This window comes from Mercurialis annua, linkage group LG5 (assembly GCF_937616625.2).
Source record: "Mercurialis annua linkage group LG5, ddMerAnnu1.2, whole genome shotgun sequence".
In the NCBI taxonomy this organism is placed as follows: domain Eukaryota; kingdom Viridiplantae; phylum Streptophyta; class Magnoliopsida; order Malpighiales; family Euphorbiaceae; genus Mercurialis; species Mercurialis annua.
The window spans coordinates 7,866,448-7,887,196 of NC_065574.1; the positions used below are offsets into that span (position 1 = coordinate 7,866,448).

Genomic DNA, 20,749 nt, shown 5'->3' on the forward strand with positions numbered 1-20,749 from the left:
GAAGATTTGTTTTTTGAAGGTTTTCTGAATAAAATATAATATAATTTAAAATACAATTAATTTTACACATCAAGTGCTCAACCGTTTTTAATTTCGAAGGCTATCTGGTCCAGCATTGTTCTAACCCTAACCCAGCAGTTGTAGGCCATGAATGTTGTTTTAGAAGAGAGGAGATGGTTGGTTATGAATCTTGTAGCTCTAATATTAGTTTGGTGGAAGACCCAACCATGTGATATCCTTATCATCTATGCTCCAACACAACACTAGTAATTGATTTTAGGCCATATACTCAAAAATCGCATCCAACTAACCAATTCCAAACTACTCATGTCAACCATTCGCAATCTCTACTTCTCATCAAATAACTAGAGCTCCAACATTACTAATGGGGTTTTCTTTCTAAACTAATTTTCCGCCAATCGCAACCGGTAAATTATCTTCGAGTTCTTTAGATGTTCCGAAAGGATGCGTAGCAGTTCATGTTTGTAAGGCCCAAAAGAAGAGATTTCTGGTGCCAATATCATACTTGAATCAGCCTTCATTTCAAGATTTACTTAGCTTAGCTGAAGAAGAGTTCGGTTTCGATCATCCAATGACGATTGCTTGGGGAGAAGATACGTTCAATGATGTCATTTCCAGATTTAATAGATAGTATATTGGAGAAACCACTCAAATTAGTACAAAAAGAAGATTATGTAGGATAGAAAATACTAATTCAGTGTAAATATATGTTATTGTTATAGGGGGGCTGACAATTTTGTCTAATCTATATCCATTATATCCATTATAATCTTGAACTCCTAAAAAGCTTTCACATAATTTCGTCAAGTGTCTTTCTATATTTCATCTACGTGTAGAATTATTTTTAAATTTATTCTAATTCTTAATTATATAATTTAATTAACTGATTTTTAAACATACAATAAATTTATAGTTATGAAATTTATATAATTTAATACTATAAGTTATAAATTGAAGAGTTTTATTTAATTATTTATTTTTATAAATTATGACATAAAATAAATTTTGAAAAATAAATTTCATTAAAAAGGTAATTTTAAAATTAAAAAATAAAAGTTTAAATACATTGCATTTTAAAAAAATTAAAATTATGAAACTAAAATCTGAAGGAAAGAAATTTTATTAAAAAAATAATTTTAAATTTTAAAAATGAAGGTTTAAATCCATTGCATTTTAAAAAAAATAAAGGTTTAAATCCATTGCATTTAAAAAAAATAAAGGTTTAAATCCATTGCTTTTTAAAAAAATTAAATTTATGAAATTAAAATGTAAAGTGTCTAATTTATTTCTAATATTTAATATATAGTATATTTAATTATTTCTAATATTTAATATATTTTATTAATGTTTAAAAAGTTATAAATTTAATGAGTCTTTTTATGTATCATTAATGTTATAAATTATAAAATCAATTATTATTTAATTAGTTATAAATATAATTAATTAGAAATTTTTAAAGCCATTTATTATGAAATTTAAAAAAAATTATTAATATTTGTAAGTTTTGAAATATGAAAAAACTATTTTTTTATATATAAATGAGAAACATCAACTAAATTACGTATACATAATTTCTTATCTTATATACATGTATGGACTTGGATAGTAAAAGAAAGGTATGTATTTTTCATCTTTTCAAATGACAAAATATATTTATATTTTACAAAAAAACAAAATTACTTATAGTTGATTTTTTATTATTTATGCTCAATTGATGTGTTTTTGTTATAAGTGAAAAAAAAAAAGCACACAGATTGTTAATTTATAGTTAGAAAGCATGTTTGAATAATATTATTTTTTTTATTTGTTTGGTGTTGATATCTATGAATCATATTCTACGTGTCGTTTTAGTTTTACAACTATATGTTATCATGTAATGAAAGAAAATTATTTAACTTTTTTAGTGTTTAAATTATTCATGTATTATAAGATAATAAAAAAAATTGATGTAGACTTTATTATTAAATTCGCGTAACGCGCGGGCATCGAGCTAGTGAGAAAAATTCTTAGATGTTAAATTTTTTGTTGCTTCTCTTGTTACATATGCAGCAATTTTCTCATGCTAACCTTACAAGTTGCACCATATTAGTATATTGACAAGTAACATAATGACTAGCTTACCAGTTCCACCAACGACCACTGCTAAGAGATTTTATGGGAAATCTAGAGACATTTTTTTTTTGCAGCTAAAGAATTTAAAATGCATGTAAATTTTTTAAAACTTTATTATTTTTATTTTTGTTTTTCGGTGTCATCTTACAAATAGAAATGAGAAATTTTTGCAGAAAAAACAGAGGGAGTTGCAGTCCTCCATGCCTCGACACGGTCCCTGTTCGGTCAGCTTGATAATGCAAGAAATTAAATGAATTGAAATTGCCTTTTTATATGATTTCATTGCTTTTAACAATGATATCGTTTATCAAAATTATCTACAATCAGAACAACTAAAGAAAAAAGCTCAAAATTGCAACAATGCTTATCATGCAAAAGTTGGAGGGGTTAGGACGTTTCACATGAACTATCTTGAAAATGACATAAGTTTAATATTATCATAAAATTATTAGAATGTGCTGATGTATTTATAATTATTCTCCTTTTTCTTTGAAAATTTTGCAGATTTTAAAGTCATCTTCAATGGTTGGACTTTAAAATCATCTTCAATGGTTGGACTTTAATTACATATAAAATCATCACTTTTACACGAATTTTCAAAAATAACTCGACTTTCAAAACGTGTCAATTCAGGGCATCACCTTTCATTTCTTTTCAAAAACATGGGCATATTTTTTGGTAAAATTTCGCTGACTTGAACGCCTCATAGGTCAGCCACGTGTCCTGCCACGTCATCAAAAACGCTACTAAAAATTGCCGATGTTATTTTTGAAAATAAACAATAGGTGATGCCCTGAATTGACACGTTTTAAAAGTCGAATTATTTTTGAAAATTTGTGTAAAGGTGGTGATTTTATATGTAATTAACTTTTTTTATTTTGAAGATAATTTTTTTTTTAGGATAATTTGAATGGTAAAAAGTCAACATTAAACTCTTTAGTCAAAATCTTAGACATATTTCTATACTATACAATACATACAAAGCCTCAGTGCCCTTGATGCTTTACTAATCATAATCATAGGTTTTATCTTCACACTATTGGAATGTTATATCTCATATTAAATTTGTTTATTTTAAAGTCATACAATGTGCATTCATTTCCTATTTTTATATTGTTTTCCAATTAAATGTAACCATTTTGATTTGGAAAAAAAAAAATCAACACATAATTTTTCACTAATAATTAAATAATTCTCTAAAAAAATGAGATTTTGGAGCACAACTAAACTTTTTTAATAAAACTTTTGAGTAGGAAAAAGTTGCCCGATGACATACGATCCTTTATGGGTTAGTAAGATATTACTTGGGATTTAGGGTCTGTGATTTAAAATTCATGAGCTGTTTCAATGGATTGTACGGTGGATTAGAAAATATTGCGAACTTACTGAATGTTGGTCGAGTTGTTGGGCAGAACCATCAAGCAGGATCCGGTAGCTTGTTAACTCTGCAATGTTTCGTGAGATTGAAGGATGTCTACGCCATCGGATTCAATAGCTATTATTATACCGGCTACGTACTGTAATGGCTACGAAGGATTGATGTACGGACTCTGTCAGCAAATCGTTACGCGCAACCCTTCGTCCAATTGATGCTTCTGGTTGACTCGAACGAATAGCAAATCCGAATGCACTAATCAAGCATGGAGCTCATAAATTGTTTCAGTCAAGATTTTCTTATATGTGCATTACTTTCAAATATATGTTAAAAAGATTGGTTTCTCTTTATTTAAGTTCAAATGAAATATATTGTCTTTATCTAGTATGGTTTTGGTGTGATTATCAATATATTTAGTTTAATTGCAATGTAAATTTAGCAATATGGATTTTTCTAATTAAAATATCTATATTTTTCATTTACTGTTCTATTATAATTGTTGTTATTTTTTACTTAGTAAATACAAATAATTTTATTGACTCCTGAATTTGGCTAATGTCTTAGCTAGTTTTGGAGGATCAAAGACGAAAATATATGCAACATTAAGTAAGCTAAGAATCATGACTGTATCTAATTATATGCTAATGCTGAGACATATCCATTTATCAGCACACATTAAACTAATTCCATAAAATAGCATGTAATTATAAAAGATTAGAATCATATTCTTTAATTTTGAATCATATTTATATAAAAATATATAATTCTTTTGAATCACTGTACGCCTGAAAGTCTAACTAATATATGTCTGTACTTAATGTATCTTTCCTTTAGGCCAAAATGATAAAATAATAAAATTGGTCCCTAAACTTTGGGATGGAAGTCAAAATGACTCCTGAACTCAACTCATGTTGAATAACTCCTGTAGGACTGAGCAAAAACCGACTCGGACCGAAAAACCGAGTCAAACCGAACCGTAAATAAGATTCGAGTGGTTAAAGCGGAGTAAATGGTGTGGTTTGGTTTAGGATTATAGGTTTTCTCGGTTTTCGGTTATGATTTGGTAATAGGGCGCGGTTAACCGAACCGAACCGAAAAACCGATTTCCCAAACGACGTCGTTTAATATTTTAGTAGCCTGAGTATATATAGTCCCCTTTAACTTTTCTAACCCTAATTTTCACTCACCTCACACCGACATATTCTCTCTATTCTCTAATCAGAAACCCTAACTCTCAAAAATGCTCTCACTTCTCTCCTCTCGCCTCTCTTATCTGCACTCTCTGTAATCAAAAAACTCTTACTCCCTGTCCTCTCTGAGTCTCATACTATCTTTTATTCATCTTTGCAATGGTGCTTATGTCTAATAAACACAGTTACAAACATGATCAGTGATCGTTCTTCTCTTGCAAACCCTAATTTATTTTGTCTGTTAACTTTTCTATCCTGAAAGGCACTTACTTAACTAAGGTCATCTCTATTCTCTAGTGATTTTGTGAAGAAATGCTTCAAATCTTAAGGTAAACGACTAAACGTAGTCCATTTAATTTTTTTTTTTATTTTTCTTATTATTTTAGGTATTAATGTATTGTATCTAACTTTTGTTTCGTGTTTTGTTGTTTATTTTTACAGATCTAGCATTTCTTACCAAAAACATTAGATTTAAAGGTAAATCCGAGATGAACTGCTTATGGCTTGTTGTTTATTTGTTTATTATCATTTTTCTTTCAACGATTGTTGTTTTATGTTTGCTAATTTAGTGTTTTTTTTTTGTTTATTCTTTCATGAACAACTTCTTAAAGTTACTTGTCAAAATATCTGCGGTGGAAGCTTTGAAAGGATAACTATAAGGTAATATGACTCTTGCTGTTACTCATGTTAGTCCCTGTTTTTATGAAGTTCTGTTTGATTTTTTTTTGTAATGGCTGCCTATCTGAGGTTATTTTGTCCCTGTTTGTATTTTAGATGGAACCTGAGATGCTGGTGATTCACCAAACAGCTAGCCAACTTGAGCCTGCAATTGGCCAAGAAGCAGCTGATGTGGAAGCAGTTGCTAGACCTGATCATGTTGCACTGAATGCTGATAATCTGGAAGCTATACCTGATCCTGCTTGTGCTGTCCAAAATGAAAATGTGGGAGCAAATCCAAAAAAAAGAAAGGAGTCACAACAAAGATCAGTGGTATGGGACCACTTTGTATCCATTAAAGATGGAAATGGTGTGACTCTACAAGCAAAGTGTAAGTACTGTGCTCGCATCTATAATTGTCATGCCAAAAAGAATGGCACATCTACTCTGAGGAGTCATATGCTTAGATGTACTAAACACCCACACACTCTTGAAACTAGGCAAGCCCTTTTATCTTTTCAACCTGCTATGAATGTTGGTGTTGCTGGTCCTGATATGTTCAATGTTGCTTCATGGAAGTTTGACCAGGATGTAGTTAGACAAGCTCTTGCATATATGATAATTACTGATGAATTGCCCTTTAAGTTTGTTGAGAAACAGGGTTTTAGGAGGCTTATGAATGCTGCTTGTCCAATGTTCAAAATCCCTTCTAGATTTACTGTAAATAGAGACTGTTATAGCATGTTTGTTGAGGAGAAACTGAAATTGAAAAACATTTTAAAAACAAGTACACAAAGAGTTAGTCTAACAAGTGATTCTTGGACTTCTAATCAAAGATTTAACTATATGTGTATAACTGCTCATTACATTGATAATGATTGGAAGCTTCATAAAAAGATAATCTCTTTTGTCCCTTGTTCAAAGCATAAGGATGAGTATTTGTCTAAGTCATTAGAAATCTGTTTGCAAGAGTGGGGGCTTAAAAATATATTTACTGTGACTCTTGATAATGCTGAAAACAATAGTGCTGCCATGGGTTTTTTTATGAAAAAAATGATGACTTGGGGGTGTACTTCTGTTAGATGTAAATATGCACACATGAGATGTATTGCTCACATTCTCAATCTTGTGGTTTCTGATGGTTTGAAAGAGTATGGTTCTTCATATGAAAAAGTTAGAGGGGCAGTTAGGTACATTAAAAATTCACCTCTTAGATTAAGTAAGTTTAAAGAGTGTAAAAAGTCTACAGAAACTGTTTGTAAGCGTTCATTGTGTTTAGATGTCCCAACTAGGTGGAATTATGTTAACATATCTCATGTTGAGTACTGCTTTGTTGTATCAAAAAGTGTTTGAAGAGTATGAGGAAGTTGAGTCCAGTTTTAAAAAAGACCTTGGTGATGATGTGCCTGATTCTAATGATTGGGACAATGTTAGGGAGTTATGTGGTATGTTAGAATGCTTTTATAAAATGACACTTAGAGTTTCCGGTTCTCTTTATGTGACTTCTAACAACCATCTCAATGAGATTTTTGATTTGTGTACAATTCTTCAAGATTGGATTGCTTCTAGTGATGTGTCTTTGAGGTTAATGGGAACTAGAATGAAAGCAAAGTTTGATAAGTATTGGGGGGATCCATTGGTAATGAACAAACTGATTTTTTTTGCAAATATATTAGACCCAAGGGATAGGATTCTGTACATGGAGTATACTTTGTCTCAGATGTATGGCTCCTGCAAAGGGAAATTCTTGTTTACTTGTTTGATGGATGACTTGCATGATCTGTTTAATGATTATGATGTGCAATACAAGAAAGAGTTGGCTGTTGCTGGCCAAGGTAGCTCCCAATCTGAAACTCTTTCCCAATGCTCTCTAGCCAACTCTGTGTTGAAAGAAAGGTTCATGCAGCAAATGTTGGAGACTGGTGGTGTGGGTGTAACAAAAAAATCTGAACTTGATGTGTACTTAAGTGAAGCAGTAGTTCCTAATGATGGGAATTTTGATATCTTAAGATGGTGGAAGTTCAATTCTGAAAGGTTTCCAGTCCTATCTAGACTTGCTCGTGATATACTTGCAGTACCAGTCTCTACAGTTGCTTCAGAGTCTGCTTTCAGCACTGGTGGAAGAGTGCTAGATGACTTTAGGAGTTGTTTAACTCCTAAGATTGTGGAGGCCTTGATTTGCACTCAGGATTGGCTAATAGATCCATCAAAACCTGTTTCTGTTGAGCAGTCTTTGGAGGAGTTGGAGGAGATAGAAGAAGGTAAATCTATATTTTTTTTGTATTAATGTTTTACTTAGTTATGTTATTTGAATTGTTTATGTTTTAACTTGTTTATTTTGTGTATTTTCAGGTTTTCAAGATCCAGCAAATGCTATAAATGATTAACAGTTTGTTTTTAACTGTTTAATCTTATTTATTTTACTTGCTGGTTTTATATTCTGAAACTGGTGGAAGCTTTTGCTTGTTTTGGCTTTGTGATTTTCTTGCTGCATGATGCTCTATTTATCTATTATTGCTGGGTTGCCTTGTTGCATCATGATTATGATAGTTGGCATAGATATTGACATTGTAGAGATCATGTTGGTATGAATCTGTTGGTTGTGCTGTGATTTTTTTGATTTCTCTGTCTGTTATTTTGCTAACGGCTATGATGATGCTTCCACATCTAAGTTAGACTACTTTAGATTGTAAACTGTTGAGGCATGTACTTACTGCCACCTTTTTATGATCTTTGGTGTTTATACTTGATACATTTTGACATCTGAGCCTTACTTAGTTAGCAATTGGCAATGGCATTGATGAGATCTTTCTGTCACTCTGTCTGTTGTGACTGCAAATTGCCTATGATTTTTCTGTCTTATGCTAATTTATCATATCTTTTGGCAATGATGAAGCTTCCACCTTTTAAGTCTAAAATTGTTCAACTTTAAATTGTGTGACATAAGTTTGTTGTTGCCTTTAAGAGTTGAATGGTTTGTTGACTTAAAACCTATGAATGCTGAGCCTTATAATTGCATATGTTTAACTAGTTTAGGACTTAAATTTCAGATTCTGTTTTGTTTTTGATACAAATTGAATGCTTTCTTTATATTTCTTGTTTTGCAGCTTCATATTTTTGGGGGACTAATGATGTGGCTGTTTTTGTGAGCCAAGAGAAAAGAAGGCAAATTTCAGTAAATTTTGTATGTCATTTTTTTATTAGTTCCATTTTTTGTACAACTTGTATAAGTTGTAAATATGGCCTGTAAATTTTATTAACACAGGTCTTACCATTTTTTGTTATACGTATATAGTATAACTGTATAGTACAGGGCTTTAATTTGTAAAAGCCTTAATATTTTTTGTATGATAGGCCTTTTAATAGTTAATCTTAGGCCTTATTATCAGTGTATTTATTTATCTTATATATATACAGTTAAAATTTAAAAAATGTAACTTAAATTTTCTTTATTTTATTTATATGAGAACCGACCGAACCAAACCGAGAAAAACCGACTTTTCGGTTAACCAAACCGAATTAACCGTGCACCGAAAAAGGGAAATTTGGTTTTTAAAATAGTATGGGTGGTTTGGTTCGGTTTCAGCATTTTGCACACCGAACCGAACCGAACCGAACCGTGCTCAACCCTAAACTCCTGAACTCAACTCTTTGGGATACAACACGAAAATGCTGATAAATCTCAGTCATCAACACTCAACTTCCTCAACCAACTCTTGCCTTAATATTTTGCTTTCTTCTTCAAGAAACTTCAATCTCTCTCTCAGTTGATCCGTTTCAATACTCTGCATAAATTGTTTCCCATTTACTACCCATGGAATTTCATCTAACAGTCAGTTCATCGCCTCTCGACTGCTTGAACTACTCTAATCCTTGATAGCTGAAGAGTAAAAGTCTAACTTGTTAAGCAAGGCACTCTGCAATTCCTTGCTCTGCATAATTTCTTTAAGTTTTTGCAGCTCATCGGAACTTTCAGCATCAGATTTCTTGGAATTTTCCTGTCCGCAATACCTATCACGGGAAATAAGAAGAACCCCATGGCAGAAAACACTAAAATCATCAAAAAGTACGTAAGTGAATCTTCAAGAACATTAAAAAAAAATAAAGAAACTGTACATTACTTTCTCCAAAATAATGGAGAAGATGAAAGATCAGATTGAAGAACATGAGTGAGTAATCAAAAGATTGTTGCTTGGCTAAGATTTAATGTTTTCAACTGTGATAAAGGCACTGCGACTTCAGACGTTCGCTGCAAGAAATACTATAATTAGCAACAATAATTTTGCAGCTAAACTAATTTTGCTGCTAAAAGACATTTTATAGCAGCAGTTTAAAAAATTGTGGCCTTTAATCAAGTTTTATACAACAGTTCAAAAAGCTGCAGCCATTAGTCTATTTTTATGCAGCACTTTATAAAATTGCGGGCCTCACCGGTTTGGCTACCGTTTTGGTTTTTAAAACATTAGTTTCATGCCAATTAAAACGATGACACTTTTGGTAATTTCTGTCATAGAAGGACCATGAATGTATAAAATAAAAGTATAATGGTAAAAAAAACCAAAAATTTACAACTTGTTGCAATTTGAATTAATTTTTTTAATTTTTACAATAATAGCCAAATTGCACTTTTTTATTACAATAACAACCAAATATTTGTGAAGGATCATATGAAATAAAAGCTAATAATATAACTTTATGATATGTTTAGCCATAAAAAATTAAAAGATCGTGAATTCATAGAAGGACAACCCAATTTTTAGGTCCTTAAACTATATATTTTATGATTAACGGTCCTTGAATTAAAGTTTGTCGCTCTCTGTTCCGTAAACTTATAAAAATGTGTCTTTAAGTTCTCCCTCTAAGAGTATGCTATTCCCAAATCAAAAATGGCGAGTCACTTGTTAAAAATATATATGCCATATAACTAACAAAATTTCTTAACGGAGATCCATCGAAAGATTTGAAAACACATTTTTCTTGAATTGAGGGACCAGAAAGTCATAAAATTTAGTTCAGGGACCGATTAATTAAAAGACATTTAGTTTAATTACCTAATAATGGGTTAAAGCCTTTATAGAATTGTCATGTACTAAAAGACTTGTATCCCTAGAACTTCTTCGGTGGAACTTTTTGAAGATAAAAGAAACTGAGGTTTTTTTTGGTAGAAAAAAGAAGGGTTAATGTCAAAAAAAATCACAAACTTTACACGTTTTTCTCATTTTAATCACGCATTTTAAATTTTCTCATTTTCATGCACGAACTACCACTTTTTCCCAAATTCATGCACGGCGCTGAGGTGGCACTCATTCATTGGTGTAAAATGACCTCCACCTCAGCGAATTATATAATGGAGTCGTGACACCTCAGCACCGTGCATGAATTTGAGAAAAAGTGGTAGTTCATGCATGAAAATAAGAAATTTTAACATTAACCCAAAAAAGAAACCGAGTTATTTTAGTAGAATGAGTTATTTTAATATCCTTCAATGCAATTGGAGATAAAAGAAAAATAGTTATTTTAATAGAATGTTTTTTAAGTAAATTAATATTGTGTTACCTTTCCTCTCAGGAAAAGGAATATATGAAACTCAGTTATTGATTTCATATGGAAATCAAATCCAAATCCAAAGCGGATCAAATGTTAACCTATATATACCCTACAGCCTCTCCCTTTACTATATCATTCACCATTATTTGATTTCTTAGCTCTCAGAACCCTTTGCAAAGTATTACCATTAGCTTTTATATTTCGAAAAACCTGCCATCAAAATCATGCCGCAAAAGCCCGTTACTATCCGTCAAGTTTGGAGGAATAACCTGGATTATGAAATCTCACTAATACGGAGTTCACTGCCCTACTTCTGTGTCGTTTCTCTCGATACAGAATATCCCGGATCGGTGTATAAATCGACAGTAGAAAAGGAATTCCTGCCGCTAACCTCTCCTCAGCAAATTTATCATCTCATGCGCAGGAATGTTAACGATCTAAAGCTTCTGCAGCTTGGATTGACTCTTACAGACTCGAATGGACTCTTACCGTGCTTTGGTACTGCATCTTGCTATACCTGGCAGTTTAATTTTGGAGATTTCGACCTGCAGCATGATTTAAATAATCCAGAATCTATTAAATTTCTTGAGAAACAAGGAATAGATTTTCAGAAATTTAGAGAGAAGGGTATTGATTCTTCTGAATTCGCGAGGCTACTGTTTACTTCAGAACTAATCATGAAATATACCAACCTGATTTGGATCACTTTCCAAGGTTCTTATGATTTAGGTTTCTTAATTAAATTGTTGAGTAACCAAAAGCTGCCTGATGAGATGGGATCGTTTTTTGGGTTAGTAAGACATTATCTGGGATACAGGGTATATGACGTGAAATTTATGAGTTATTTCAACGGATTGTATGGCGGATTAGAAAAAATTGCGAATTTGTTAGATGTTCCTCGAGTTGCTGGAAAAAGCCATCAAGCAGGATCTGATAGTTTATTAACTTTGCAATGTTTCATGAGATTGAAGAATGTTTATGCCATTGGTAATCATAGTTATTATTACACCGGCTCTATCAAAAGACACTGTAATGGCTACGAAGGATTGATGTACAGACTCTATCAGCAAATTGTTATGCACAACCTTCCATCCTGTTGATGATTATGGCGGACTCCGACGAATAGCAAATCTAAATGCAATCACTCATGAAGAATGAAGTGTATCAATACTTCTTGTCTTAGACAAGATTATTTGTGGATTATTTCAAGTATATTTTAAAAAAGTTAGTTTCTCTTTGTTAAAGTTTAATCTAGCTAGTATTTTTATTGGTATGGTTATCAATATTTTCAGTTTAATTGTTGCAATGTAAATTTAGCAATATAGATTTTTTCCAGCGAAATTAATATCTATATTTTTCATTTACTGTTTTATTATAATTATTGTTAATTTTTCTTACTAAATACAAATAATATTATATATGATAGCTAATGACTTTTATTGTTTTATCGAATTATTTATGTTAATTAATGAGATGGAAAATATTTTAATTATTCAGGTTTGCAGTAAAAAAGTTATGCAACATCAAGTGAACTGAGTATCTTGACTGTGTATCAAAATATATACTGACACATTTCCATTCATCACCGCACAGCAAACTAATTCCATAAAAGGGCTTGTAAACAAAAGATTAAAACGATATTCTTTAATTCAGAATCATATATATATGAAAAAAAATTGTAACTCTTTTGAATTATACGCCTTTATAAGTAATGTATGTAATGTCTGTACTTATACAAATATGTAGTACCAATCTTTTTAAAGAAGCAACCATGTTTATTCTTCTGGAGATTCTTTCAATGCCGTGATATTGGTCCTTTGGTTTTCCGGTAAAACTTCTGCCGGACCGGTTCCTCGTCCTCCATCCTGTTTCATCATCATATCAAAAATTTATATATTTCAATCAAGAATTGATCAAAAACCTATTTGGTGCAGCTTTCAGAAGTAGAAATTTCAGTTTTTCTATTTTTTATGAGTTTTTTAAATTACTTTTTACCTCATTAAAAGATACATCAGAAAATCTCTCTGCATATTCTGGATTTTCAAGTTGTAGAAAATAGTATATAACACGAAAATGCTGATAAATCTCATTCATCAACATTTCTCTCTCTTCCAATTGCTCAACCAACTCTTGCCTCAATATTTTGCTTTCTTCTTCAAGAAACTTCAATCTCTCCCTCAGCTGATAATTTTCAATACTCTCCATAACCTGTTTTCCATTCACTAACTCGTTTGAATTTGAAGCCTTTGAATCTGTTAACAATTTTCTTTGAACATCTTTTCTGATCGGTGGAATTTCATGTACCGGTTTCAGTTCATCGATACGTTTCGCCTTTCGACCGCTTGAACTACTCTTTAAATCCTTGACAGCTGAGAGATTCTGTTCTGAGGAGTAAAAGCCTAACTTGTTAAGCAAGGCACTCTGTAATTCTTTGCTCTGCATTATTTCTTTAAGTTTTCGCAACACATTGAAGCTTTCGGCATCAGGTTTCCTGGAATTTTCGTGTTCCGAAATCCCTATCAAGAAATAAGAAGAAACACATTAAAAATAAGCTAGATTTCAAGAATATCAAGAAAAATAAACTTACTATAAGATAAAAGAAAGTTTACAATGGAGAAGACGCAAAGATCGAGTTGAAGAACATGAATGAGTAATGAAATGATTGTTGCTTACCTGACACTGCAGAATTGAATGAAATAGAAAACATGATTGAAAACCTTAGTTTGCTTTTCTTCAAAGAGAAGGAGAAAGAGTGTCAGGAAGACTAGCAGAATATGGTGTGTGCCTTAAGTAGAAAATTTGTTACGTAAAAACCCAGTTCGCCAGTTCGCAACGTAATATTATGAATTATTCATAATATTTGACATTTCTGATTTGAAAATCCAATCATATTCTTTTTAAGTATATAATTTATAAAAAAATTAATTTACCTCAACTCAATTATGATGATTTATAATCGCCCGTGGCGAATGAAAATATTTCATCAAGAGAGTAAGAGAGGGGTTTTATAGGAAATTACCAGGCAGTTACCAAGAGAATGTCTCAACCCTAGAAAGTGAAAGTGTTTACGTTATCAATGGCAGGGTAATTAAAAGATAAGTAGCAGTTCAAGAATTGTACAAACCAATTAGAACCAATTTCTGATGGCTTCTTATTTCATCATACAGAGGCAAAATTTGGCTTCATTAGGCCATAAGCTTAGCCGTATGTTATGCTTCACCTCGAAGCAACTGGTAAATTTAAGTTTGATCATACTATGAGTACAAATAGGAAGTAACTATTAAACCATTCACCAAATCATAGTTATAAAAAAATTAAGAAAATTAAATTATACATCTGAAATTTGTGAAAAGGTGATAATTATTTATGAATAAGCTGAAGTTTATTACAATACACATGTATTGCTTATCCTTCATTTTGCTTTCAGGATATAAACAAGAGGAAGCAAAAGAAAAAAGACATCTTTGGAGGGTTTACAGTACAATCCCTCATCTCAAAAGTACGGAAAGACTGCCCAGTTCGCTTAATCAACTGGAACTTCAACCTCCATTTTTAAGCCGGAATTTCCAAAAACCTGTGTCACATGCACAGCAATGACCAAAAAACATATTAATGCGGAATAGAAAAAACTAACTAAAATTAAACTATAACCATGTTTAGAAAATTGATCATAGTATCCATCTATCTGTACAGAACCTCTTCCAGAAACAGGACCGAGGCTCATTGGGAAGTTAAAAGTATTCATTATGAGAAAACCAGAGCATTATTGACTTATTGTACAAAACAAAGTAGACTGGACAATAAAGGCAGAGCTACTGTTCAACTGGGATTAGTTGCACATAATTTGTAAAGGAAGCAAGACTGACTCCTGCTCATTTACTCGAGAAAAATAATGCAGAGAAATTGTTGGACCAGAAGGTTGATATCTAAGGTTTCATAGTGGTTCTGGTTCATAAGCTACTCGTTACTGATATAAAACTGTTTACATTCAAACTTAAACAGTATTGTTTGAGAAAATCACTAAACAGTTCTTCAACATGATGTTGCTAAATAGCTTTTAATGGCATTGATGATATTAAGGCTTTCCAAGTCCCACAAGAAGTCAGCATTTCTAAATATCTTGTGGCGTCAGAGAAGCATAGGTGCTGTTATACTCCTTAACTGTCCTATCTTGGGCTAATATAAACCGGCCAACAGCAATGTCCTCTAGAGTACAAAGTTACAAATAATACCGTACGTGTACGTTATAGTTTCTTCTCCAACATTCCACTTCCAGACCACTTAAATCAGATAACTGATTAAATCCTAGAGCTATCTCTCTTCAATTCACTCCTTTTTGTGGTAATTGGCAATGGATAAATAATGTTTAACATATTTAAGTCGGTACAGTAAACAATACAAAAGGAGTAAGTAAAGTAAACATTAAAAAAATTAGTACACAGAAAATGAAGGCACCTTGATAAAGTCATCTAGCATTAAGAAAGATTCTCTCGTATAACCGGCCTCCTTCAAAACTTGGCACAACACTTGCTGCAAGACAAAGAAAACAAGGTGTAATTTTTAAGCTCCTAAAACAACAATAGTGTGTGGATGAAAACTTGTGCGGTACTTCACTAACAATTATTGTAATAAAGAAGGAATTGAGAAATCCAAGGATTATAAGCAGTGGAGGAGAAACTATATTACTGGTTCATAGATGTGATATCAATTCTTTTGAAAATATTACATTTATGTGTAACCAACTTTTCCATCCCTCACAACATGCAAAGCTTACATCCATATGAAAACTTTCTTAACAAATAGGAAATCTCTTCATAATTGGTTTCATACTTTTATCAATTATCAAGTTTTATAATGAGTGAGTGATAGCTATGAAATTGAGATCTTATTATACCTTGCATTTGATCGCAAGTTACAACAATACGGTTACTGGTGAAACAGAAACTTCTTGATCATACCTCTCTTTGCTCATCAGACATGAAAGAACCAGACAAATCTTGAAGTACTTCTAATATGTCCTTGAAAGATACTTTTCCATTACCATCTGAGTCATATACCTTGAAAATAACTGAGGCCAGGAAAGAATAAATTAATAAAGCAAACATCAGAACTTATTTTAATCCCGAATGGGATTATAGATTATTTACATAATTTACAATTTGAAGAATTAAGAAAGATAATAAAATATTCCAGATTTTGCAATCAGCGTCATTAAACAAATATTAACCACGACAATCGTATTCAAATATAAAGACGAAATATAGTGTCCAATGCATCTATGAGTATAATATACAGGCTAAGCCAAGTAATTTCAGCCATCATCAGCTCATTAGTCTGTTTTGCACAGCAAAAATCTTACTTTTTACATAAAAATAGAAACTAAGTAATTCATTCTTCTTCTTTTCTATTAAATATTTTGATGCTAAAATAAAAATATCGAGTTTTCATCCCACCAGAAACCTGATTGTCAAGTTTAGTGCAAGGACTACAAGGATAAAGACGCCAAAACACCGCAGAACTTCCATGTGACTCAATTCATAGTACTATAATTTTCAATCTTAATAACCTGATAATACTAATAGCAATAAAAGTCATTTTCATCTTTCTTATTTTAGTTTCACTTGTTTCTTGTACCTCTCTTTTACTGGAAATTAACCTCATCCATTTCCAAGCTTCATCATCAAGATGATTTAAGGTCAAATAATCCAAATAAAATCCAACAATGCATAGATATTATTTCACTCAAACACATTTACACTGAAAGCAACTATATAAGTGGTCTGCATATGTGCGAGAATGGAATGGAGCATCACTATTGTCCCAGTCAAAGCCCATAAGATCAATCTCAGTGAGTTTTCGGCCATCCTAATAACCCACACCACCAGTATTTATACGCAATCTCCCTTACTACAACAGATAAAGAAAATTACTAATCATAAATAGTAGAAATGTCACATTATCAGCCTGGTCAATACTTACGTCCTATTTTTTGTTCCGTACTTGCTTTAGCGCTAAATGCAGATAAGAAAGCCACAAAGTCCTTAAAATTCAAACCATCCACCATTTTAAGTAGCCTCTGCAATAACCAAAAAGTCACGCTTTCAAAATTCAACATATCATAAAGTTGAACTATTCCAAATTCCACGATAAATGCTCAACGCAAAAAATTACCTGACAAAGTGGATTCATCGCAAACTCAGGCACAGACAAGAATTCATCAGCGGAGATAAATCCTTTAGCATTACGATCTAGCTGGCAAAATCTTTCATATAAAGACACTATTTCTTGCTGAGAGACTGCATTTTGACACCACAAAACCGCATAACAAAAAACTAAATCAATAATAAAAAGAGGCAAAACTAGAAAAAGGATTGAAAAAATTAGGATGACTTACATAAATGATGACAGTGTCCTTGAACCTCTTCTATATCATACTGAGTGAGCACTGATGAGGTATTCCCCATTGAAATCACTTAACAACCAAGTCTACAAATTTAATTGAAAATGAAAATTACCCATTAATCATTTGCTCAAAATTACCAATACCCATTTTTTTGGTAGACTCAACCCCCGAGCTGAAGCCCAGATCACTCTCAAACCCAAGATGTGGACCGCCCGCTAGACACATGCCTGGCAAATCCCGGCTATAATGGCGAGCAGCCAGTCCCAACCACTCTATCTTTTTAAAAGGGACTAGCCCGGGTTTAAACCGCGACCATGGCGCCCAGCTAGACTACTAGACCAAACCCGTGCGGGCTACCAATACTCATTATCAAAATATAAAAATTAATAAAATTTTGTAATTAACGGTAATAACTGACACTATTAATGGCAATTCTACATCCACACTTATTCTAAATATATACACTTGAGATAAGTTCACATTTAATTCATTTACTGACATTCAGCATAAAAGACAATTAAATCAAGTGGAAAAAAGATAATTACTTTACTAAATTACTTCATTTTCTCGAGAACCAAACAGAAAAAATAATGAAAACGACACGAACCTGAAAATCAGTAAAGCTGATCCTTAGAGATTGAATCGAACTGGTGATAGAATCTTGATATTTGGAGAGAAATATAAAGAACAAAAAGGAATTTTGTAACTTTGCTAATATCGGAATTGGAAACAGAAAAAATAAATTTAAATGCGTCAGCTGTTTTTTGGTTTTGATTTGTATTGTAATAACTAATAAGAGGGGCGATTAAATTAATGTTGAGATCTTCGAAATTTCAGTTATCCTGTAAGCCGCTAGTGTTCCTGTGTTTTTCTATTCTTATTAGGGTGTGTTTGGTTCTTTACGTAATGAGAATAGAAAGAATATAAAATAATAAAAATGAAAATAATTATTTTTATATTTTATTTTTTTAATAAAATTAGGTTATATTGCTTTTTTGAAAAATTGTACTATTAAATCTTATTATATAATTTTTTATTGTATTTTAATTTTATTTATATAACTTGAACCTCAATCATGAGTCAGATATTATATAGAATTAATTAATTTAAATAATTTTAAATGAATCTAATTTAAATTTATTTTAAATTATTTACTTAAAGTTGATATTAAATTTACATTGAGTTTATACATACCACAGCGAATCCCACTACCACGTATCCGATCACAACCACCTTGGATCCACCATCAGACCATCACATGTTCGACTACATTTTTTCATATTGACAAGTGGATTGTCTTATTAGTTTTACTCAAGTATTAATAAAAAGTGTAAAATATAAATATAGGTATATTTTAGTTTTCGATTGTATAAACTTTTAATAAATTAATTTAATTAAACTAATTTAGTGTTAAGTTTATCTTAAATTTAATTTTAGTTGATATTTAATTTACATTAGAACTAATTTCATTCTAATAAATTAAATTACATTTATAATCAATAAAATATACTCCATCTATTTTTTTAGTTGTTTATTTAATCAAAGTTGTACATATTAAAAAATTATAAGATTAAATACTAATATAACTCTATTAATTAATACATTGTAAATTGACTCGTAAAATCATTTATCAATAAGAATTAAATTTGAAAAATAATAGCTAAATTTACATTGAAATCTTAAATGGACAATTAAATAAAGACAAATATATTTTGCTAAAAGGACAACTAAAAAAATAGAGAGAATATATATACATTATAGAGTCAGCAATAAGTATTTGTCTAGGTGGCAAAGCACAAATTCTTTCTTACAAGAGATCAAGGGTCCACCATCAGACCACCACATGTTCGACTACATTTTTTCATATTGACAAGTGGATTGTCTTATTAGTTTTACTCAAGTATTAATAAAAAGTGTAAAATATAAATATAGGTATATTTTAGTTTTCGATTGTATAAATTTTTAATAAATTAATTTAATTAAACTATTTAGTGTTAAGTTTATCTTAAATTTAATTTTAGTTGATATTTAATTTACATTAGAACTAATTTCATTCTAATAAATTAAATTACATTTATAATCAATAAAATATACTCCATCTATTTTTTTAGTTGTTTATTTAATCAAAGTTGTACATATTAAAAAATTATAAGATTAAATACTAATATAACTCTATTAATTAATACATTGTAAATTGACTCGTAAAATCATTTATCAATAAGAATTAAATTTGAAAAATAATAGCTAAATTTACATTGAAATCTTAAATGGACAAGTAAATAAAGACAAATATATTTTGCTAAAAGAACAACTAAAAAAATAGAAAGAATATATATACATTATAGAGTCAGCAATAAGTATTTATCTTGGTGGCAAAGCACAAATTCTTTCTTACAAGAGATCAAGGGTCCACCATCAGACCACCACATGTTCGACTACATTTTTTCATATTGACAAGTGGATTGTCTTATTAGTTTTACTCAAGTATTAATAAAAAGTGTAAAATATAAATATAGGTATATTTTAGTTTTCGATTGTATAAATTTTTAATAAATTAATTTAATTAAACTATTTAGTGTTAAGTTTATCTTAAATTTAATTTTAGTTGATATTTAATTTACATTAGAACTAATTTCATTCTAATAAATTAAATTACATTTATAATCAATAAAATATACTCCATCTATTTTTTTAGTTGTTTATTTAATCAAAGTTGTACATATTAAAAAATTATAAGATTAAATACTAATATAACTCTATTAATTAATACATTGTAAATTGACTCGTAAAATCATTTATCAATAAGAATTAAATTTGAAAAATAATAGCTAAATTTACATTGAAATCTTAAATGGACAAGTAAATAAAGACAAATATATTTTGCTAAAAGAACAACTAAAAAAATAGAAAGAATATATATACATTATAGAGTCAGCAATAAGTATTTATCTTGGTGGCAAAGCACAAATTCTTTCTTACAAGAGATCAAGGGTTCAAGTCTCATTAAATCAAACACTATTTTTTCATTAATGGGGCTTGAACCCTTGACCTCTTGTAAGAAAGACTATATGTTTTGCCATCAAGACAAAGACTTATTGTTGTTAATGTTTACTAATAATTTATTTATTGATATTAAAATAGATTTTCAATTCATCAATTTGTATATTATGAATTTTTTTCATATTTTCTATATATATATTTTTAATAAATCTATCATTCAAATTAAATATTAATTTGATCTGTATAAATACGCGGAATTTGCGACTAGTTTAGTTATTAAATTTAATGTATAAGTCGAGATAGTAATGGAAAGATGATAAAATACAATAATCGTCTTCAATATTTTATTTCTTAGTAAAATTTAGTATGAACATAAAAATTAAAATCAATATAATTTCTGTACTTATTAATTTATAATATTAAATAACTTCTATTTGAGTAAAA

At 30.5% G+C, this 20,749-nt stretch overlaps 2 protein-coding genes across 3 annotated transcripts; one reads left to right on the top strand and one right to left on the bottom strand.

Moving 5' to 3' along the window:
- The first annotated feature begins 11,126 nt into the window (after nucleotides 1–11,126).
- On the top strand, nucleotides 11,127–12,002 carry LOC130015515 (probable CCR4-associated factor 1 homolog 11). Its single transcript, XM_056105835.1, has one exon. The coding sequence runs from the start codon at nucleotides 11,127–11,129 to the stop codon at nucleotides 12,000–12,002; it is 876 nt and encodes a 291-aa protein (XP_055961810.1).
- Nucleotides 12,003–12,529: 527 nt separating this feature from the next.
- On the bottom strand, nucleotides 12,530–18,189 carry LOC126683180 (uncharacterized). 2 transcript variants are annotated; one of them, XM_050379020.2, is made up of 9 exons: nucleotides 17,913–18,189; nucleotides 17,297–17,388; nucleotides 17,074–17,198; nucleotides 16,882–16,978; nucleotides 15,861–15,970; nucleotides 15,358–15,432; nucleotides 13,576–14,476; nucleotides 12,898–13,418; nucleotides 12,530–12,767 (listed from the first exon to the last, which is right to left on the bottom strand). In XM_050379020.2, the coding sequence occupies exons 2-7, from the start codon at nucleotides 17,364–17,366 to the stop codon at nucleotides 14,426–14,428; spliced, it is 528 nt and encodes a 175-aa protein (XP_050234977.1). In that variant the 5' UTR covers nucleotides 17,367–17,388; nucleotides 17,913–18,189; the 3' UTR covers nucleotides 12,530–12,767; nucleotides 12,898–13,418; nucleotides 13,576–14,425. The 2 variants fall into 2 exon arrangements, with proteins under 2 accessions (XP_050234977.1, XP_050234976.1); XM_050379019.2 differs by lacking the exons at nucleotides 15,358–15,432; nucleotides 15,861–15,970; nucleotides 16,882–16,978; ... (1 more) ...; nucleotides 17,297–17,388; nucleotides 17,913–18,189 and having other exon boundaries at nucleotides 13,576–13,833.
- Nucleotides 18,190–20,749: the final 2,560 nt, after the last annotated feature.